Source organism: Lissotriton helveticus, chromosome 2_2, assembly GCF_964261635.1.
Source record: "Lissotriton helveticus chromosome 2_2, aLisHel1.1, whole genome shotgun sequence".
In the NCBI taxonomy this organism is placed as follows: domain Eukaryota; kingdom Metazoa; phylum Chordata; class Amphibia; order Caudata; family Salamandridae; genus Lissotriton; species Lissotriton helveticus.
The window spans coordinates 341,710,025-341,733,700 of NC_136060.1; the positions used below are offsets into that span (position 1 = coordinate 341,710,025).

The window sequence follows — 23,676 nt, forward strand, 5'->3', positions numbered from 1 at the left end:
CACCAGCGATTGGCAGCTGTGCCCATTCAGGTTCGTGAATCGGAACTTCCAAAGATGATTTGAGAAGTTTTCACCACTGTGGGCCATGACAGCTTAGAGTCATGGGCTATAAAAACACATTTCTAAGCAAAAAATGAGACTTGGGATTCTGGCAAAGAAAAAGCCATCACAGAGCTTTCTGGCTCCAATGAAAGAGGGGCTTACTTATATTTTCGGAATATTTCATAGGCTTCCTCTCTTGTGTGTTTATTTTATTACTGTGATTTTTGATGGAATAGAAGTTGTTCTAAAACTTACTTTGATAACATAAAGTTGTACTAGCTTACCCATGATCTCCTTTGTACCCTGCAGGTGTATCCCATACCATCTAGATGTCGTCATTCTCTTTATAACTTTTTCCAACAATCATTTACACCCACTAGATCATAACTGGTTAGCTTGTTAGACAAGTAGTGAACCATACATCTTCAATTTTTGTGTATGTTCATGAACCTGAGGTGATACCTGGTTAGCTCTTACTTGTATTGCGTTTTTATAGTCCAGTCTATAACCTTGAGTATCTCTCCAAAAATCTCTGGATGGTTCTTGTTAAATGAACATACTTTCTGTTTCAGGTAAAAATGGATGCAGATACCCCTCCTCACCAAGCCACGCCACCGCAAGTCCGGTCAGAGTTAAATGCTGCTCCAGTCTTTGATCAGGATTACAATCAGAAATCTGGAACGTCTTCCGGGGATGCAGCATTCTTGCCCTCATTTGGCAGTAACTATTCTGAAGACATACCTACAAAGAATGGTAATGATAAATACAAAAGACAATTGCACCTTTATGTACTCATTTAATTTATCTTGTATTGCATGTTCTAGTAAAAGGTTTGTCTCTAGGGCAGCCAAAGATGGAGGAGTAAAAAAAAAAAGCACAATATTTCTGAAAACCAGGAGGGAAGGGGTAGTTGTAATGTCATTCAGAAATTGATTATACAATTTCCGAGTCACCAACCTGAACATTTCAGGTCTGAACATTTCTGATGCAGACGTGACATCTTCCGGACAGTTTAAAAGTGGTAATTTGATCATTCTCTGTAAAAGTGATGGTAGTGCAGTGTTAGTGGGATTAGATGGGGTATATGGAAATCGAAATTTGGTAGCCCAGTGAGCAACAATTGAAATTTGAATGTTAACTGTGGGTGGAGGAAAGTTATCACAGTAGCAAAGGGTTCATAGGTTTCATTGACTGTATTGGTGTCTACCATAAGTGTTGTCAGAGCTTTTTTAAGGTGGGGAGGTCAATCAATCAATCAATTAAAACTTTATTCGGCCACATATTGGCCATAAAAGTACATTTTACATTAAAAAAACACTTGCGTTTTAGGTTAAAATACAGAAAGTTATAAAAAAACAGAAAGCAGACATATTGTGACGACCCAACTCATGATTGTAAACCCACCATATTATTTTGTTTACGGATCGCCCATGACAAGAAACGTGCAACCCCGTAACAAACGAAGGGTGAAGAAAGCATTTGTAGGTAGGTCCGTGCTGGCCTAACTTGTTCAAAATAGCAATCTTTAAAAAGTGGTAGAATATATTTAACTCTCAGTTCAGTATGAAAACCACAAAAGAACATAAAGTGCAATATGTCTTGTTCGGAGAAGTTATCACATGCGCATGGTTGCTAGGAGCCTAACTTTGAGAAGCCTTTAGGTACAGTTAGGAGCCAGTGGATACAATTAAATCTAAACCTAGATCAAATAAAGCGGTGGTGCAGGTTATTAACAAAAGGCCAGAATGGTTGGCTTAAAATACCAGGACTTAGGATCATAAAATATCTACACGAAGGTTTCATAAGTTCTTTTGTTTCTCTATCTAATTGCCTCCTAGTGAGAAATTAAGGTTAGAATATGCTTTTGTTTGGCACTGCAATGTTTTCAGGTGATGATAGTTTTATGTGATGGTTTTAAGGATATTGGTGACTCGGTTGAATGATTGTCAAGTGACCTTTAATAGACGAGGCATTACATTTCATGAATTTAGCTTGATATTTTTCAAATTCTAAGATAGAGAAAGCTCGGACACTGGTCACCTTGTGTTGATAAGACTTATACTTGGAAGAGATTGAAATGCTTGGGAAAGTAGTTAAACTGTTAGTCTGACAAACCGTTAATTTGTGGGAATGCAAGGGTGGATCATTATTTATATGTGATCACAAGATGTGTTATATGCAGATGACGTGAATCGCCTGGAGAAATATGAAGGGGTGTTTGAAGAGTATATCTAGACAGTTGGAGGGAGAGGATGTTAAGATTAAAGAGGTAGTGCACCGAAACCATAGAAATTCGAAAATGTAGATGTAGATACATAGAATTGGTGTTTTATAACATAAAATCAAAGGGCTGATGGTTGGTATTCAGACAATAAGGTTAATATATATGTGTAGGTTTGTCCATGTGTTTGAGAAGGTAATGTTTGAGCGATATGTAGTGGTAAGATGGCATTTAGCCAGAGGTAAACATGCTTCCCTCCCGAAATAAGGCTAGTTTGGTTGGTTCATTTATTTAACAATTGCTGTTTAAATCCACCAGAGGTCTACAATAGTCATCATAACAACAATATAAACCATCCTTGCTCAAATGGAGAAAATAAAAATACAATATGTTGTTAAAATAAAACAATTTTACACATACTCTCATTTTCTTTAAAATATGGATAAGAAACATTTAAAAAATATGTACACACTAAAGCAAGATTTGTTCATTGGGTGGATTTCTAAGGAGATCCATCAAAGCTTTGTACTTATCCACGTTATATCTTCTTATTAAGGGTTATACAAATTTAACTCTAGCCTCATTCGTTGCCGGGCACAAGTGCACCATGTGATGGTTTGACTACCTTTCTGACAAAGGTCGCAGAGGGAGGTATTTTGGGGAATTATCACTCCATCTCACCATTACATTATTTAGACAAAGATTCCCTAAATGAAGGGACATAATAAACCATCTAACATTGTGCAGGATTGGGAAGGAAAGATATGGCTCTACCGAACCGTAGGTGACATCAGTCAGTACACAATGAATTATAAGATTTCTAAGAGGTACGACTAATGTCCAGTGAATGGCTTAGTTGCAAAGACTGGAATATAAGAAAAAGACTAAGTTGACCTGGCGACTAACAGAGAAATCCCACGTTATATTCAAAATACTCCACTGCACTGTTGAAATTTCTCCGAAAGGCAGAATAAATAAAGGAGTCTTGCATTACTTCGTCCTTCAGAAGAGATCTCAAAGAGCAGTCATTTGAAGGAACGGTAGGGTCACGTTAGTGTGCTACACCTTCTACCTATTAAACCTCGTCTTCACAGATCTCTGGTTGATATTCAAGGCCTCTGAAATGTTTTGTATATATCCCCTGGTACGTGTCTTTCCACAACATTGTCAATGAGTTCTTGAGACTTCCCTTCGAAAAATACAACCCAGAAGAAGGAAATAGGAGGGACTGTTGAACAAATCTGCAGAGTGTGTGATCGGTCACACCTGAAGTATTTCACCATTTCCATTGCAAAGCATAGCAGACACTTTTTAACAAAGACACTCAAGATTTTATTGTTAATGAATTTAATAAAACGTTCCGAACTATTTTGACTTGGAACTGATGGTTAGGTATATAGAAAATCATAAAAACGTTATTAATTAATTGTTTATTCCCTTAATCTAATAGAAAACATTTGAAAAGGGTGCTTAAATTCCACAAGCGCTAGAGAACTCCCCGCGCTATGATCGCTACTAAGGGAATTTCAAATCCATGGCGTATAAACTATTGTATTATGAATTAGGCATAAACGAAATGCAAATGTTGTACTTTGCATTATCTGTATGAGACCGGTTCCTGCATTCCTCTAGGTCTGACCAAATTCCATAGTCTTGACATCAGAAGAATTCTGGCATTTTCACCAGGGAAGAGTAAACGACCTGATAAAGTTTCTTCAGTGTTATTGTCACTTGGCAGACAAGATTGTCAGGCATTTCATTGATAGTGCTGTGATCCGCCACGTTCATCTCTGTATCAGTGGGTCCCTTTTACATATTTACCCCCTCTAAATGTGCGCATTCTCTTTTCATGCCTATGCATATTTGGCAACGTTTCCAAAGTATCTGCCTGTTGTTATCAACTGTATGACAGCTGCTTAGGAGACACTGTACATCTCCTCCAAGTACTATATTTACCCTGCACACGACAAGCCATGCACAACTTACAGCCGGTGACTGCCTCTTACTGGCATTCTCCATCTTGTTTCCTGCTTTATATATGGGCAAGACATTAGTGGTTGAAGAAACCGGGCATGGTAGTTGCTTTAATTCAAAACCCACGATTTCTTTTTTGGTCTATTCTGCTTTTCTTCTTTTAGCTGCAATTAAAACAAGCAACAGTGGGTTTATATGAATGTTTTATGTGTTTTTTCAGTGTAACTCCGTTTGAAAATCTCGGTGAAGTGTGGCAAATGTTAATCTTTTTTTTTAGTAAACGTTTGTAAAATATCTATACACTAAGGATTAAATAGTGCTCAATGCATGCCAAATATTTTTTTTACTTAGTTGCAATGTAGTCAGGATTTACAGAAACATATTTGTTCCCGTTTTTGTTACTACTTTTTCAAATTAAACTTTTATAGAACGCGAGAAGATGCAAAGTTGTAAATTAACTTAACCCATGCTCCTTCATGAGCCTCTAGATTTAGTAAAGTAAATCGAAATATGGACTCAAAAGCTCCCGAGTGCTTCTTTTGCAACTGCTGGCTTTTAGGGGCAAACACATTTTTAACAAACTCTGGAAGATTTCCTATGGATCATGGCCCATTTTAGAAGCAAACATTTATGTGATGTGTGTAGAGAAGGAACACCCTGTGTGGAAATTACTCTTCTGGTGGACTGTCCTTTCAAGTGGTCTGCATTAAGGATCCAATCCTTGTTTTGAGCTTCCCTCATAAAGTGGACAACTGGAAAGGTGACTTTGGGTTCAAGAGTAGTGCTTGCATCATATATGGAGAATTATTACACTCCATAGCAGTACCAGTGAAGAGCGGTGTTGACGTGGGTGAAGGGACGACCGTGACACTGGCTGTAGGGTTTAAGGAAGGTTTTATTTTTAATCCTCTCAATGGGTTGGGGACAAACGTCTTTCTAGTCCTGAAAGTTAGTCTCTCCCGGGCGAATGCACTGGGGTCCGTGGCGCTGCTCGTCTGAGGGTCCGGCTTGGGTAGCTGGTTCTTCTCCTCGGGCACCAGGGGTCTCACCACATGCAATAGAGAAGACCAACAGGGCGGAATGCCGTTAGGACACAATCTTCAACTGGGTTTGCACCGGGGGGGCCCAGGGGGTGACGGGATAACACCGCGTGATTACAATATACAAAGGGGCGTGCTTCGTGTGGTTGGAGTCGGGAGGGAAGGACAAGGAGGGTAGGGAAAAGGACAAGGGGTAGGATGCAGCAAGAGCGGTATGCGCGGTGACTTTAGGCACTAGTGGTACGCTTGCCTATCCAGCTCGCCAAACGCCGCCGTACCTGTGTCAGCCACACTCCTCCCTCGGGAGTGTGGCACGGCGATCCGCAGGGTCGTTGGCCTCCTGGCTCTCCTCGTGGTTCTGCTTCGTCTTGGGCTTCTCCGACAACGATGCTCCGGGTTCCGTCTGCTCTCACGTCTCGATACTCCGTCTCCGCTGGTTCCGCCTCCCTCCTTGGGGTGTCTCCACACCCGGTATACCGGACTTCCTCTCTTTTGACCAATGCGGTCTCTGTGACGTCATGAGGGGCCGGGACTTCCCCCTCATATGGTGACGCCCACTTAAAGGGCCCATCGTCCTCGCGCTCGCCGTCAGAGGCATATCCGTGTTCCCACTCGGGGCTCTGTGGAGAAGCCGGAAACGAGACATCAGTATGGGGCGGGCGCCACCATTCCCGTCGGGTAAGGACGCCGTCCTTACAAGCGGAAACCTACGTTTTTGGCTCAGGGTCCCAAGCTGTGAAGCCCCTTGCACAGCACAGCTTGGGGACCCAGTAACATGGCCACAATAGGATACAATAGACGAGTGTTGACAATTGGGTCCCGCCTATTCAATACACCCGGATGTTTTGCTTTTTGGATCACCTTTTTTTTTATTTTTTTTAGAGTTTTTACTGTGGGTGAGTCTCAATACATGTATCTCACCAATGGTAATCACATGGCAAATGGAACTGCGCATGTTTACTGCCAGTGTCTGCCTTTTATGAAATGGGAGCTTCGGTGCAGCAAGGGTGAGGGGCACTTGGCCGGTTACACTTGAACATGTGTAAACAAGCGTGTGGGTTCCGTGTGGGAGACTACTGTTGTGTGCAGTCTGGTAACTAATCAAAGGTAGCCTGATACATTGGATACTTTGCCGGATTAGCTATTGACCTGGAGTAGGCCTTATAATGTTAGTGTACACTAAAAAGAAAGTCTGTGATCAGGGCTGTCTTTAGCACTGGTGGCGCCCGGTGCGTCACTCACTTTTGGTGCCCCAACATCCCAGGACCACCTCCTCGAATTCTCTCACTACCACCTGCAAAAGTGCCCCATATCTCTCCAATCATAAGATATTGCTAAACATAGCGCCCCCTGGAGGTCACAGTGCCCCCTCCACAGGTCAGAGCCCTGTGCGGCCGCACCACCTTAAAGCCCGCCCTGTTTGTGATTTACTGTTTTGGCTGTAATTGAATTTCTCTCCAGCAACAGGAACAAAGGCCTCCCCAAACAGAGGGAGCAATTAACAGTGCTTCACTCTGCTTCTGAGGAGGAAATGGATGGGGGCTGAAGGATCTGCAACAGTCAGCTGTCACACTGTACGAGGGATGGGTTTGCCCTAGCCCGCTAAACAAAGGAGGGAGCTCAGACCTCTGGAGCGAGCACATGAGGGGGCTCTGCTTTGAAGATCTAGTGAGGAAGGCGCTGGCAGTGATGTCAGCAAGGGGCAGAGATGAGGCCCTCAGAGGAGATATGACTAGTGATTCCTGGATGACGGCATTTTGAACTGTCCAAGCAAACTGGTCAGGAGGGTTGGCACTGGGTTAGAGAGGTGAAATGGCACCCTAGATTTGATATGGGGTGTCTGGCATCTGGAACATTCTTCTCCCCTTTAAAAACTCTTGCAGAATGGGGAGACTCTCTCTTGCCTGGTGGTTTCTCTGTGCTTCATTGCTGGATCCTGGGACCGCCATGGGGAACTGAAAAGAGGAACCCCCTGATGCCTAGAAAGGATTAAGGACTCTGCCCAGTAGACACTAGGACCAATGGGTATACCCCAAGGGCCAATGAGGCTGGCCCCCTTACACCTCCTTAGGATCAGTTGGGGAAAGCCCTGGACTTCTACGTCCAGAGACAGACACCAGGAGGAAGGCTTGTGCAGGAAGGCAGGAGAAACAGCTCTCTGAGTGAGGATTACACAGCTTTGGAGTTGAGGAGGCCTACTGCAACTGCTCCTGATGGCTAGAGATCGCCCCCAGGAGTAAAAAGATCGTCAAAATCAGCTCAACGGGGCCATAGTTTTGGCATTGTAAAGTTTGGAGACCTTTGACTTTCTCTTTCTGACGAATCACGTGGAATTTCGTAGCTGGTCCTTACCTTACCAAAGGGGTGGGCCAGGGCCCAAGTGTTAGCGTAAGATTTACTTATTTAATATTTCCTCAGGGAGGGGTTGTGCATGGGGCTCCCTCCCTTCCCCCCCGAAACGGAGGGAGAATGATGGAGCGCCTTTTCACGCCTCTGAGTGGCAATGACCTCGTCCCCGTGCCTCGTCTGTGGGGAGCAGGTCAACCCTCGCAGGGAGAAAAATGCTGCCAGCTCCCGTGGCTGCATGGGAGTAGGCAGGGCAGCAAGGGGTGGGTTCCCTCACCTCCTCTAACAAATGGAGGCATGGGAGTCCCCGGGTCGGACTTGGACTCCCCAAAAAGAGATAGAGAAAGAAAAAAGGGAAAGCTTTGCTGCTGTCTTGGGAGAGCCACTGTCAAAATATTCAGTTCTCCTGGCTGGAGCACCCTGTAATGCCCTGCAGGGCTTTTGTATTTGCCTAATTTTTCTTTACTCGTGATGGCCCGAGGAGGGCACTACCAACGAAATGAAGGAAGCCTGGGGGGGGGGGGGGGAGTGTGGCTGCAGGAGCACAGCAGTGCCCCTAAAGGGTTTTTATTAGAGACAGACAGCATGTTTGTGTGTCCTATAAACTAGGACCCCTCTGAACGTTTTACTATTGTTTCAAAGCACTCCTAAGGCTAGAGTTTCTGTTCTACAGCTGGGAGTGCAGCACACTCTGGGGCTTGTTCTGTGGCTGCATTTATGGTAGCCTGAATATGTTAAAGATGGCCCTTGTGGTGCAGCACCCTCTAGGGGTCAAATCTATGGTTGAATGCAATATGATCCAAATGTGATGTGCTCTAGGGACCGCTTTTCTGATTGCATTTTCATGGTTAAAAAGTTTATAAAAAATATATAGATATGTTTTGCTCATTTTAAATGATTTATTGAGCTAATGTTGACCATGTTTATTGATCACAGTGAATGTGCTTTATTGACGTTCATAAGTGTATTTACACCTGATAATTATTATTGATAATGACATTTTTTTTAGCTGACATAACGGAAAGTTTCAATTCTATTAAGGACTTAGATGCAAGGATTATGCTTTCTTCCTTCACTTTATTTCAATCAGCAGCCATTTATTACAACAAGTACAATAAACCTAAGATTCCCATAAGCATTTGGGAATACAGCACAACTTCACAACCAATGATGAACCAATAGTCCAAACAAAGTCCCTTATCACTGTTGAAGCTCCCTCCTTCTTAGAGTGAGTTACGCCACTGCACGATCTTCAGGCATCTTGTTTAGCTCCTTCAATCCCTAGAAAAGAGAGCAAACATTCGGCAACCAGGACTGTATACATTCCATCAAGTATAAATAATAGTCCTCGTTGAACATTTTAGCCACAGTTCACCCAACTCTGTGTTCTCAAAGAAGCATACAGCAGGAGATCCATATTTAAAAATGCATACTGACTAGTAATGGGGAAGGGGCTGAGGCAGAGATTCCTCGTCAGGTGGGATAATCCTCGCCTCCGAGTCCTTTATAGAATTGAAACTTTCTGTCACGTCAGCTAGGAAATGTTTCTTTCTATGTCCTGATCGGCAGTGAGGATTATGCTACTTCAAAGCTTACTCACAGCCAAATGATCCACATCCAGCACTGGTTTAAAGTAGAAACTTATAAAGTTAGACTCTGAGGGCCAATCTGCTGAATTCATTATGTCCTCCAAACTGGCTTTCAGGGTGAGCACATTTGAAGTCATTGCTCCTTGTGCCTCGTTCGCCCCGAAAAATTTGGAGTCCATACCAGCCTCCCGAATGATCCACCTAACCCAGTGGGCTATAGTTGGAGAAGAAACTGCCTTATGCCGTTTTTGCAGAGCGATGAGGAGTTGCCGCTCACCTGAAGGGCGAGACCACTCCTCATAGGTCTTGAGGCACTGTACCACAAGTAACTTGGGAGTATCAAGAAAAACTGGATATGTGATAACTATGGTGTTGGACTTAGTCTGCCTATTGACTGTAAAGAGAACACCTTCCGAGACCCATCTGCAAGACACAAGACATAGAAGCATGGCCAACTTTGCTGAAAGCTCTTTGCAAGACAAAACCTGTTAGGTTGCATGGAGAGGAACAAGTTAAGTGCCTGATTAACACCCCACAGCCCTGAGTAAGGTATTTCTGGCAGAAGAGAGAGGCGAATCCCCCGACGGAGCCTGCATACAAAAAGATGCTCCTCCTCGATGGGTGTGTGACCCATCGAGATAGCGGACCGAAAGGTATTAACTGAACGATAGGCCAAACCTTCCGATGCCTGGCTGGATAAGAAATTGAGCACCTGCACTCCATCGACGACCACAGGGTCCACACCACATTGCATACACCAGCATGTCCATTTTGTCCAGGCCGACATATGGTATTTGACTGTACTGTCTGCTCAAGCCTTGGACAGAAGGTTTTCAGCTTGTCTTGAAAGACCTGATACTGCGTCCCCTGTAATCCAACATGACATTAAGGAGAAGGAGCCCCTCCATCACCATTCGGTGGAGAGTCTGGCCTGGGTTCAGAAGAAGAGTCTGGAACAGGGGCAGAGGGATTAGAGAATGATTTGATTTGATTTGAATGGGGATTTGTAGTGCACAACTTTGCCCGAAGGCATCAAGGCGCAGATGATGGAAAATAGCCAAGTACGTATATAGGGAGTATAGGGGCCCAAGAGTAGGCTTCAGTGAAGAGCAGGGTTTTGAATCCCAAGGAAGTTCCATCAGAACTCGAAACCAAACTTGAGACCTCCAAATAAGAGTGATAAGAACCACCTCTGCTTGTTGCCTACTGACATGGACCAAGACATTGGTATTCGTTGAGAATGGGGGCAACATGTACCCCCTTTCCTGATTCTAATCTTGGAGGTGTGCATTGATTGCCACTGCTTGCGTATCCGGTCTCCATCTGAAGAATTGGCCAAGATCCAGCCAAGATGTTGACAGATCCACTGAAAATGGGTTTCACCTGACTGAAATCATGGAGAAAACCTGTGGGTGCAGTTTCCACTGGCTGAGTTCGTGGAATTAGCGGGAATGCCAATTTGCCACTTAGTTCACCTGGCCGGGAAGGTACATCGTTGTGACCGATGAGTGGTGGACCAGACGGTAGTGCCACAAGTTGTTTGTCAGATTGGACAGCTCTTTGGATTTCATCTCCCGGAGGTGGTTGATGTAACGCACTGCTGATTCATTGCTCATTTTAAGGAGGAGGCAGGAATGGATCCTGTGCTTGGTTCCACAATGAACTGCGAAGGAGCCAGTGAGGAGCTCCAAGCAATTGATATGTAACCTCTTTTTGTTGTGACCTGTATCCCATGTGGAGAATTTCCCACACCTCACACCCCTGTCTAACCTGCAGGCATCTGACTCTAAGACAAGGTTTGGAGTGGAACCAAAATTTGCTCTCATTCCATGCCTGCATATGGGAAAGCCACCAACCCATCTCCGCCTTTGCCTCAACCGACAGGGGCATGGATTGAGAATATGTGAGACCCTTCCGTAGATGATGCGCCTTGAGGCTTTTGTAGGGTCCAATAGTGAAGAGGGCCCGGAAAGATGGCTTGAATGGAGGACGAAAGTAGGTCCACCAACTGAGCGATCTGACGTAGTGAGGGGCGCTGTTTGGTGAGTGTTCTCCTCAGCTTGAGCCGTATCTTCATCACCTACCAGAACACACGGCTTAAAGACTCTGAGGTAGAGTCCATCACTAAGCCCAAGAAGGTTGCTCGCTAGGAGGGAGTCAGGAGCGACTCTCATTGATGACGAATCCCAGACCCTCCAGAAGATTCACTGCTGCCTGCAGTTGGAGGGATAGTTTCCTGGGGCATTGGCCAAACAACAGATTGTTGTCAAGGTATACAATAAGTCGTGTTCCCTGTCCCCAAAGGTATTCCATCACTGGCCTGAGTATCTTCATGAAGCACCACAGAGCCGACGATAGCCGGAAAGGAAGATTGGAGAACTGAAACAACTGGTGTCTCCACACAAATTAGAGGAACTGTCTGTGTGGGGATGATGGAAATTGTCCGGTAAGAATCCTTTAGGTCCAGGCGCACCATCTAATCCAAAGGCCGCAGGACTTTCCTGAGGGGGTGCATACCTCCATTTTGAAGTGGTGGTGAACCAGCCACTCGTTGAACTCCTGAATGTTGATGACCATCCACTGACAGCCATTGCTTTTGTCTACCAAGAACAGACTGCTGATCAGGTCGCGGTATGCGGTACAGTTGGACATACGGCCCCTTTTTCCAGGAGGGCCCCGATCTCTGCATCTATGAGTGCTGCAGCTTTCCAAGAGAACTGTATGGGACGCAGGTGAGATTATTGTTGGGGAAACCATAGAACTCTATTTGAAACACATGGACAGTATGGAAGACCCACACGTCCATTGTTATGGACTACCAAGCCTGAAAAAATTAATCAGCTTCCTACTTTTTGTCGGGAAGAAAGGTGAACACTTCTTGTTATTAGAGGCATGAGAGGCTTGTCCCTTGAAGCCGCTTCTGCCACAGATTCGCTCGCCTCAAGTGGGGGTAGAGTGTTGCAAAGTGAGACTGGTCCTGCCAATGGCTACGCTTGAAGCCTTTTCCCCATGCGGGGTATTTGGAGAAGAAACGACCAACTGAGCGGCCCCTGCCACTTCCGGCCCCTTCAAAAACCTGTGGGATCAAAATTTGTTTTATGGGTGACTTGGCCTGATCAAGGGAGGTGAAAGTTGCCACTAACGTCCCCAATTGTTTAATTAACGGGTCACCAAAAAGGCCCCATTGGATATCTGCCTCGGAGGCTTTCGGTTTACCTTAATGAGCAATGAACGGTGGCAGTCAGTGGAAAGCGTTCTGTTGGCGTTCCCCAAAAGGAAGACCGCCCATTGCGCCCACCTGCAAAGGACCTCTGGAGAAATGAGAGAGCCAGAGGACCTGGCTTCCTCAGCCATCTCCAAAATCTTGGTAAGGGGCATAATAGCACCCAACAACTCCGCCAAGACCTATCAATACCCTTCTTGTGGTTCTTCCTGAATTTTGCCTGGAACGTGGCCATCCCAGGGCCAGTTTAGGGTGTAAGGGCAACCTTTCCCTCCAAAGCAGGGCAGGGACGCTCCCCCCAAGGGCCTCCTTCGCCAATGGCTTAAGTATGCGCCCAGCCACATATCTGTCCCCCTTGTATACCAGGGCCCACTTGGATGATCAAAGGTGTAGGAATGCCGTTCGGGTCCAGCATATCCGTCTCCTCTTCAGGCGGAGAATGTCCCAAAGGAGGGATTGTGTTAGGAAAGGAACGCCAGGGTCTAGAGTGGCCTGCATCATCATCTGAGTCCCATTGAGAATCCTCCCCATTGGGGTTACCAGTTGAAACAGGCTGACCGGGCCCTGCAAATAGCTATAGGTGCTCGGGGGGCTGGAGAAGGGGGGAGCTTCGGCCAGGAAGACTCTCTTTAGGCGATCAAATGTGTTGTGATACACCCTGGCTTCCTGGCCTCTCTTACGATGTAAGGGTTCTGATCCCTGGGGACCCTGTGGGGAAAGTGAGGGTGCCGGGGGCCCCAAAGGTGCAAGTTCCGACTTGGGGGCCCTAGCGCACTCCTGGGCTATTTGCCTTGCAAGGCGTTGTTCCATAGGGACCACAGCCTCCGATACCCCAAGTGGATAGAGGCATCTACTGTCTTTTAAAAATCGTCGTCCCAGGGGAGAAAAGACAGGGGGGTCCCCTTCCTCATGTGTTTCCTCTGCATGACATATGCACCAAGCTCAGTAGACTAACCGGCTCAATGCGTCGGTCTTTTCCATGCAGTTAGGTCGATGCCACGCAGACGGTGTAGAAGAATCAGTGCTGTGTCATCGTCAAGCCTCCCAGGCGATGTTAAAGGATCACCGATGCGTTTTCGTCGAACCTTGCAGTCGGGACGACCCGCATCGTAGTCAAATCAGCCCTAAGTTGGAGGACACTGCGTCAGTTCCAAACCGCGCAAAGGTGGCACTGTCAATTTTTGAAGAAAACAGCAGGCAAACCTACTTCTGAGGGCCAGGACTGGATGGGCACCTCAGTCGAGGGTAGGACTCAAGGATTGCAGAGTCCAGCAGCACCAGCAGAGTTGCAAGAAGTCTTTTGTATCCTTGAGACTTCAGAAAACTGTAAGCAAGCCCTTGGAGAATCTTGGGTTCAAGGATGTAGAGAGCAGGTCCAGTCTCTCTCCCTCCCAGGCAAGAAGTAGCAGGCAGCAGGCGAACATAGCAGAGCAGGTAGCAAAGTGGCAGTCCCTCCTACAGCACAGTAGCTGTTCTTCCAGCCAGAATGTCCTTGGTTCCAGTAGAGTTCTGATTTGGTGGTGCCTGGGTCCAGTACTAATACCCAAACGTGCCTTTGAAGTGGGGGATACTTCAAAAAGGCCTTTGAAGATCACAAGACCTCGCCATTCCCACGATACACTCCAATCCCCTCAGACCCCCCACACTAAACAACAGAAGTTCCATACCTAATAACCTTAGAAAAGTCCCCCTCTCTCTAGTACCCTCTACCTCCCTCGACACACCCCGTCTCAAATGCACTCTCCTCAGTTGCAGATCGGCCTCTAGACACTCCTCCGCCATCGCTGATCTCATCTTATCACTGGACCTTGACCTAATCATCATGACTGAAACATGGCTAACAGAATCTTCTACACCTATAATGGACATCCTGGTTCCTCCAAACTACCACATCATTAGACTTGACAGGCCCGGCAAAATAGGTGGTGGAATCGCATGCATACACAGGAGCAACCTCTCTGTTCTGAAAGTCACCTCCTCCCTACCCTCCCCAACTTCCTGTGGATACATCTGCCTCGATATTATCAGTGAGGGCAAACCGATATGCTCTCTTCACGGCATTTACCACCCACCCGGGGACAACGCTATCTTCTCCCAACAAATCATGGATATGATCTCAACCAATTCCGGACGGCAGCTCACCCAAATATACCTCGGTGACTTCAACCTCCATTGGAACGATCACAATGACGCGGTGGTAAATAGTCTTAAAAATTTCCTCAATGCCCTTGACCTAACCCAAATATGTAACAGCCCGACCCACGAGAAAGGCTCTATCCTCGGCATTATCATCTCCAAAGAAGACTCTATCCAACTCGAATCGATCCAACCCTGCGACTGGTCAGATCATCATATTGTCACATTCTACATCAATGAAAAAGTCAAAGTTAACCCGGCTCAAACCTCCAAGCCCAAAATTTGGAAAAGAGACCTGAAAAAACTCAAACCAAACTCTCTACCCCCTAACAGCTGCAATCTCCTAGCTCCCCCTACCGGCATTTCGGACGTTCAATCCTTGATTGACCACTATCTCAACGCAATGACCTCAATAAGAGGCTGCACCTTTGCAACTAAAAAGAGTATCTACCAAAATCTCCAATCCATGGTACGACGGGAGTCTCAACGAGGACAGACGAGCCATGCGAATGGCAGAGCGCACCTGGAGATCAGCTCCCTCTGCACTGCATCTAAAAACACTGAAGAAAAAGAGAAACGCCTACTTCAGGAAAATTAAACGCTCAAAAACAGATTTCTTCAGCCACCAGCTCGACCAAGCAAGGAACAGGCCGAGAAAACTGTTTGAACTAATCAGAACTCAATGCAAGGAACAACCCCAGCCACACAGCAATATGCACGAGGCTCCCTCCTGTGAAGACTTCTCTGCTTTCTTTATCCAAAAAACTGACAACATAAAGAGCGATCTCATCATTGACGCAAGCCTCTACTCCAAGCCTCATTGCATAGCACCCACTGAACGAAAAAACAATGCCACATGGTCATCCTTTGTCACCTACTCTGAAGAAGAAATAGGGAAACTGCTCAGCACCGTTAAACCATCCAATCACCTCACGGACCCCCTCCCTGCTAACGCTGTAAAGGACTTTATCCCTTTGCTCTTCCCACTTTGGACTAAAATTATCAACAGCTCACTTCAACAAGGAACCATCCCTGACTCCCTCAAAGTAGGACAAGTCACACCTTTACTAAAGAAACCTACAGCCGACCCCTCTGATTTAAACAACTACCGTCCCATTACCAATATCCCCACTCTCGCCAAATTGTTGGAAAAATGCGCACAACTACAACTGACTAAACACATTGACCAGTTTGGCCTGCTCAATCCTCATCAATCAGGCTTCCGTGCGGGGCACAGCACTGAAACGGCTATGACTCACATAATTGACGACGCCCTTCAAATGCTAGATCAAAACGATACCTGTCTCCTCATCCTTCTCGATCTCTCTTCAGCATTCGACACCGTTAAGCATGAGAATTTACTCGAACTATAAACACAAGAATGGGTCTATCTGGGACAGTCCTCAAATGGTTCACTTCCTTTCTACACAACAGGTCGCAGAAATTCAAGAGTAACAACCTGATGTCCTCGCCTATACTTGTTTCGTTAGGCGTCCCTCAAGGTTCCTCCCTATCCCCAACTTTGTTCAACCTAGTTATGGAACCCCTCACCACCTTGTTACAAGCGTCCAATATACACTTTCACATGTACGCAGATGATACCCAACTATATCTCAAATTACAATCCCCCAAAGACATTTTGCTCCTGAACTCAACGATCAGAAGCACCCAATCCTGGCTTGCCGATAATCATCTCAAACTCAATGCTCTGAAAACAGAGTTCCTTCTTATCTCACCTCCCGCCAAGATCTCTACCACACAACTCTGGCTTAAACACCTAACTGCACTCAATGTCCAACCCAACATCGTAGACTCAGCAAAATCCTTAGGCATTACACTTTTTTTTTATTTTTTATAAAACCTTTATTTGAACATAAGACAAAACCATTCAGTGGTGTACATTCAGATCTGGCACAAGAGTAAAATACATATTCCAATATCATATATTATAAAACATTGTTCCTCGTCCCGGGCAGCATCTACCGCAATCAGACACAGCGGTCTACATTGAGGCTAGGCAACATTGCGCAATGAAAGCACGGAGCACAGAAAGTAGGCACATTACAGTTGGCAGCATCCCAATATAGTACAATACGTAATGCACATTTTCAGTAGATAGCGACATCCGGCAACAGTCAACAAGCATCACTGGAAGATAAATAGTAATCTCAACGTAGCACACAAAAGCTGCTCACTTCACCTGCAGCGTTCCTCCATCAGCGCTCATCACCCCTCCAACCCGGAAGTATAGATTACCCAGCGCATACTGTGATGTTACTTGCCAGACTATCATCGCAGCATAATGCCTGCCAGGAGGATCACTCTCATCCCAGGTCACCAGGGCCCTCACTTTCTGAGTCAGCTTGTTGCACAGCCCTGGTCAGCCAGTAAACCTGCAGTGGACTCCAGAAATCCTTAGGCCTGCACCTCACAGGCATCATTTCAGCATATATATTATATTGATCCTGACAATATAACATATCGTCCATCCATTCCTTAAATTTCGGCGCCCTGCCTCTTCCCCACCTACAGGCTATCCTCCGCTTCGCCAGCAGTAAGGCCACATCTGCAAATCTACGATATGTCGATGGCACTTCCTTCGCGTACCCCAGCAGCATCACCATGGGATCGAACGTTACCGCCTCCTCAGTCATGACCTGCAGGGCGTTGTGAACCTGAGCCCAATAATCACGTATTGCACTACACTCCCAAGCCAAATGAAGAAAGTCAGCCCCTTCCGCCCGACATCGAGTACATCTATCATCCTCCGCCAGGCGGAATCTGAGTTTCTTAGCCGGGGTATAGTAAAACCTTTGCACAAATTTATAGTGAATTATCTTCAGTCGGCAGCTAGAAGAGATATTGGCTGTCACGCCACAACAATAGGCCCATTGCTCGTCTGAAATTTCATTGCCAAGTTCAAGAGTCCACTGTTCACGTGCGCGACTGGCCGGTACCTCTCGTTGCTCCCTAATGGTGCTGTACAATTTTGAGACCAAATGACGACCATCAGACACCAATATAGCGTGTAGTGGTAAAGCCACTCCAGGTTCACTCGGGAACTGAGGTAGCAATGCACGGAGCCCCTGTCGTAGCCGCACGTAATAAAAAACATCTAACGGAGAGGGAGTTGCCTCTCGGAAGAACTGTTCCCTCGCACGAAAATTGCCCTCAAGGAACAGATCCCCCCATGTGAGTATCTTGTTTTGTTTACACATAGTCTGAAACCCCGTTTCCTGCAGCAGTGACAAGGCAGGGTGATAGACAAGCGGCAGCGCCGGTGAGTAAAGTAGCTTTAGCGCCAAGGTCTTCGTAACCCGAGTCCAGGCATCCACCGTGCAAGTGACCGTAGTAGGCCGTGTATCCACATCACCGACTCTCCCCAGTATCATACCATCAAGCGGGAGGGGATGTGCAATCCACTCCTCAGCAGCAATCTGAGGCATAAACGGCGTGGGGCGCATCCAATGATAGGCATATTGCGCCTGAGCACTCATATAATATACCTCGAAATCAGGGATATCAAACCCTCCCTTGTCATAAGGTAATATTAAAGTAGACCATTTCAACCGCGGTTGCTTTCCCCCCCAGAACAATCTGAGTAGTTCCGATCGAAGGCGTTTAAAAAAATACGCGCCAGGGTGATAGGGAATGTTTTGGAACAAATACAGGAAGCGTGGGAGTATCACCATTTTCACCAACGAGGCTCTACCCGCCATAGACAGTGGCAAGGACATCCATCTCGCAACATTATCCGCCAATTTGGTAATAGCAACACCATAATTAAGCCTAATTGTCTCCTCCCTATCGAGCGATACCACAATGCCCAAATAGCGAAGGTCTGCGTCGCACCATTCTAGGGGGTAGTCCAGCGGAAACCTCTCGACCGCCGCAGCAAGTGGGAAGAATTGAGACTTTTTCCAGTTGATATGTATGCCAGAAATTCCGCCAAAGACAATAAGCTCCCGTAGTATTGGATTGAGATTCGTTTGTGGGTCCTTCACATATACCGTGATGTCGTCCGCATATAGTGAGACCCCTATCTGGCGTTGGAAACAATTAAATGCACTATGTCTATGCAGTTGCCAGTTTCTACAAGCCAATGGCTCTATGGCGATAGCAAATAAAAGTGGGGAAAGAGGACAGCCCTGTCTAGTTCCTCCCGTTATAGGCAGTTGAGGGGAGAGTATTCCATTAATAATTACTCTGGCCACCGGTTGGGTGTACAACAATTTTACCCACAAGATAAATATTCTAGGAAACCCCATTCTGCACAGTATGTCAATGAGATAATTCCACTCCACAGAGTCGAACGCTTTCGTAGCATCCAAAAACACTGCGGCGACAGGGAGGTCAGGAGCTATAGTCGGAATCAAAGAAAATAGGGTGCGAAGATTATGGGAGGTCGCGCGCCCGGGTATAAAACCGGACTGATCCGGCAGCACTATAGTGGGCATAAGCAAAGACAGCCGCGTTGCTAGGACTTTCGCCAATATTTTTGCGTCGCAATTAAGCAGCGATAGAGGGCGGTAGGAATCTGTGTCCAAGGGATCCTTGCCTGGCTTCAGCAGAGACGCAATCGCCACCTCCCTCATGGATCCCGGCAGAATCCCTACCTCCAGGGATTCCTCAAAGACTTCCTTGAGCACCGGAGCCATAATATCAACATAGCATTTGTAGAACTCGGCAGGGAGTCCATCCAACCCCGTCGCCTTGCCATTATTCAGAGACATAATGGCGTCTCTGATTTCCTCCACTTCCAGGGGCCCACCAAGAAATGCCCTGTGAACATCAGACAGCCAACATAAAGCAAGATCATCAAGGAAACCCCCATACCTGACTTCCCCCACCTGTTGTGTAGTGTATAGCTGTGTGTAGTGGTGCATAAAGGTCTTCTGAATCCCCTCCGCATCCTGACAGCGGGTGCCGTCCTTCAGTACCAATTCCAACACCTCTGTACTAAACCGTGGGTGTCTTGTAAGTGCAGTAAGTACCTTACCCGGTCTTTCACCCTCGCAATATTTCCTCGCGGTCCAGTACTTCCCTCTATACATCACTTCCCTAGCAGCCTCCTCTTCAAATTCCGAAAGTTTGTCCCTAAACTGGTGTCTGAGCTCTGGGTCCGAATCGGTGATCATTTTATTTTCAAGTTCCTTTAAATCAGCCTCCAGTTTCGTGATGGCCTGAACAATAGTTCTGAGTACCCCACAGCTCTTAGAGATCGTAACTCCCCGGATTGTCACCTTAAATGCCTCCCATATCATTTCCACACTGTCCACTGACCCCTTATTTCTAGGAAAAAACGCCTCTATTTCCTCCCCAAGCTCTGCCTTGAAGATGGGATCCAACAGTACTGAGGGAAACAGTCTCCAGGGGGGCCGCGGCCTATTAAGACCCGGCATCGACATTGTAATCCGAACCGGGCAGTGATCTGAGTAAGTTCTGGGAAGATGTTCCACCCTGTGTATCCCCACGGCAAGTCCCCGTGACAGAAAAATATAATCCAACCGCGCCCAAGTGCGTGCATGTGCCGTGAATTGTGTGCCCTCTCTGCCGTCTGGATGTGTGAACCTCCAGCTATCCACCAACCCTGCTTCCTCACGAATGCCCCACAACACGTCCCTAGCTTGAGTGTTGTATTGATGGCTCCCGTCCGACCTATCTTCCACAGCTCTCAGCTCTCAGCGCCAAGTTAAAATCACCGCCCCACACAACATGCGTGGCGTCAACAGCAATGACATGTCCCAAGAGCGTAAGAAAAAAGTCAGGTGTATCCACATTTGGCGCATAACAGTTCACAAGCACCACAGTATCCAACCCAAGTCTCCCCCACAGAATCACATATCGCCCATCGGGATCCACTCGCACCCCTAACTCCTGAAAAGGGAGCGTTTTCTTAATCAAGACAACAGCCCCACGCGCATAGGACGAGTATGATGAGAATTTCCGAATCGTGGCCCAACGCCTAGCAAATTTAGGGTCATGTGTTGGGCGCAAATGCGTCTCCTGCAGGAAAGCAATCTGTACCTGATGTCTATCTAAATACTGCAGCACATTCCTACACTTTCTGGCATCATTAAGCCCCCGCACATTCCAGGACATAATCGATATCTTATCTAGCGCACCATCAGCCATCATCCGTGCAAAAATACCATCAACGCAGACACATCCATGAGACAACGTCGCCTCCCAGGCGAGGAACAGCGTAACAGAAATCCAGTATGCACTCTCACCCGTACCAAATCCACACCACAACTACCCCTTACACCCCCCCTCCACTCGACAGACCCCATCCAACTCCAACCAGTGACGCACAGGTACAGAGCCCAAGGCCAGGACCAGAAACAGTGCAAGCCCAACGGAGGCCGTATGGCCAACACCCACAGCAGACCCGCCACTAGACCCCCACCATTGCCTCCCTCCCCCCTCGTGGCAACGCCGGGTTTGAGCACCAGGCATAGGATGATTCCACAGCATATCAGCACAGGCAAGGTCAAGTATAGCATTGGAACATTCAAATCCCCGGTCCAAAGCGGCAATCACAATCCAAGCAAACCAGTAAACAGCAAAACAACAAAAAACAGTCCTACGTGACCTTCGCACTTCAGTACAAGTACATCCCCCCACCTCCCACCTGAGCAACCCCAACCTGCCAGGACTCCATGTCCCCCCCACCCACACCACAACCCACCCATCGAAACATTTGCATTAGAAACTTCCAGTTCAGTGGGGAATTCCCTTCGGGGTGGAATCTAGAGGCGCACATGTCCACCCCCCCACACCTCGCCATTGGCCCTCACGACTCAAGTATGCACGGCCCAGGTAGTGGGGGGGGGGGTGCCTGGAGTACATTACCATCGTAGTCCAATGCTCCTCCAACGTCCTCCAACAGCATCCAATAAGCCCAGTACGCAATGCACCACAGCGTTATCAAACAGTACAAATGCGAGGAAAAGATATTAAGTGCAGACACTGCGGTTCAGCTCCAGAGGTTAAAGGCACAACATTAGCCCAGACGGCAGTGCATATCACTCATCTTCATTGGCCGAGTGGAAACCTTCCTGCCCCTCCTCTCCGCGTCGTCGATCCGCAGCACGTTCCCTCCTAAGGCGCTTCACAAAGTCCTCTGCCTGTTGCGGGATCGTAAAGAAGTGCTGCTTTGCATGATGTGTCACACTCATCTTCGCAGCATACAATAGGGCAGAGTCCACCTGCAGCTCCCTGAGCATTTTCTTGACATCCAGGAACTTACACCGCTGTTCCTGCACCACAGGCGTGAAGTCCGGATAAATGGAGAAGGTGACCCCGTCATAGGAGAGTGTACGGGCAGTGCGAGCTGCACGAAGAGCCGCGTCTCGGTCCCGATAGTTGAGGAGGCGTGCGATGATTGGGCGTGGCGGGGTACCAGTGGCCGGTCGTGGCCCAAGGGACCGGTGCGCCCGTTCCACAATAAATTGTGTAGAGAAGGCCTCCGCGCCAATCGCGCCAATCAGAATCTTCTCCACATATGTCTCCATCTTCCCCACGTTTGTCGTCTCCGGCACACCTACCACGCGTATGTTGTTGCGCCGACTTCTGGCCTCCAACTCCTCATTCTTTGCAGCTATCACCCGTAGTACATTGTCCATTCGCGCCAATTGCGTCGTGTGGGTAGCCGCAGTATCATCATGGTCAGAAATACGCTGTTCCGCCGCCGTGATGCGTTCCTCCTGAACGTCTATTCTCTGCACCACCGCATCCATTCGTGAAGATAATTTATCCACCTTGTCCACTATAGTAGCAAACCCCTGTCTCATCTCTTGCATCATCTGCTGAAAGTCCGGGCTAACATGCTGGGGAACAGCGTCAGTGACAGCTGGGGTGGATCTGGAGCTCCCCAAATCCTGCGCAAGGCGGGTCCCCCTCTTGGCTGCCATTGACTCAAAGGACAGCTTCGGCTGTTTGTTGTCCGGTTTACCCATGTCAAGGTGCACGAGGCCGATGACGGCGCCCACTGGGGGTAGCAAGGATGCACAACCTGACCAGCAACCACAGTGCGACGCGATCCAGAGGGGACCCCCTCGTCTGCCTTCCGGTACACACTGTTCACATGACACCCAGGGACGGCCGTAACTCGCAGATACCTCTACTCTCGCAGCCTCGGCGCCCAATCCGCAGCGTAGGTCAGTGGCAATAGAGGGATGAAGGCCACCGGCCACTGCAGGAGTCCCCCTCGCCCGCTCACTCTCAACAGTAGAGGAAGCCCACCAGCACTGCGGGCCCGCATTCAGTCCGAAAGTATGCCAGTCCAACTGCGCAGCCCGCTCCACAGGTGGCAGAAAGGAAAATCACAACGCCAGCAGCAATACCTCCCAGACACCAGCACTCCTCACAGTAGATCTAGCAGATAATGCAGTGCCCCGCAGCATAGTCCCAGCGTCCCCATGTGAGGCGAAAGGCAGCAACAAATTAGCATGGAATGCACAACTCTTACTGTACATCAGCAGCCCCCGCCAGCATCGGCATCTGCATCAGAGAATGGCGCCTTCCGAGGTGAGTCTCCCTGAGCTCACGCAGCCCACAAGGCCAGGGGCGCCCGGTCACGTCGGCCCTGCGCCAGTAGCACTGAGTGAGGACGCCCGCAAAATTCACCACAAGGCAGATCCGGCCGCTGCATGTCCATCGTCACTCAGAAGAGGCGGGGAAGGATCACGGTCGGACAGGGGCACGAGCAGGTAAAGTACCCTGCCTCACCCGTCCACACAATGGTCGCCGCCGCACACGGCCGCCGGCCCCAAGTGCAGCGACGCGGCTCCACCGCCTGCACTCCCGCAGCGGTCACAGCAAATCTCCGAGTGCCCAGCGAGGGCACCCGACTGCCGGACCTCCGCACCGACTGCAAGTCTTCCAGTAGAGCTCCGCACTGGGAGAGTCCGCCGAGGGGCGTGCGCGAAGGCCCACCCACCTTGTGGTACGCCGCGGACTCAGGTAGTGCGGGAAGCCGGCCAGCAGTGTCAGTCTCCTCCAGGGCACCTCGCGGGGATAACGTCAATCGGGCATAACGTCGGCCAGGAGCAGCGAATCTATGTGCATTTTTGACCGGAGTCGTAATGGGCCGGTCTCTTC

General features: G+C 47.9%; 1 protein-coding gene across 11 annotated transcripts in view; it reads left to right on the forward strand.

The window, feature by feature from the left end:
• Positions 1 to 23,676, forward strand: part of WFS1 (wolframin ER transmembrane glycoprotein) — a 351,956-nt gene that overhangs the window by 78,015 nt on the left and 250,265 nt on the right. For all 11 annotated transcript variants that reach the window (XR_013608353.1, XR_013608352.1, XR_013608354.1 and 8 more), the window contains one exon: positions 615 to 795. Coding sequence is in view for 8 of the 11 variants with exons in the window: in XM_078678492.1 (XP_078534618.1) it covers positions 615 to 795 (181 nt within the window). In the remaining 3 variants the exon portion in view is untranslated. The remainder of the gene's footprint in view (positions 1 to 614; positions 796 to 23,676) is intronic.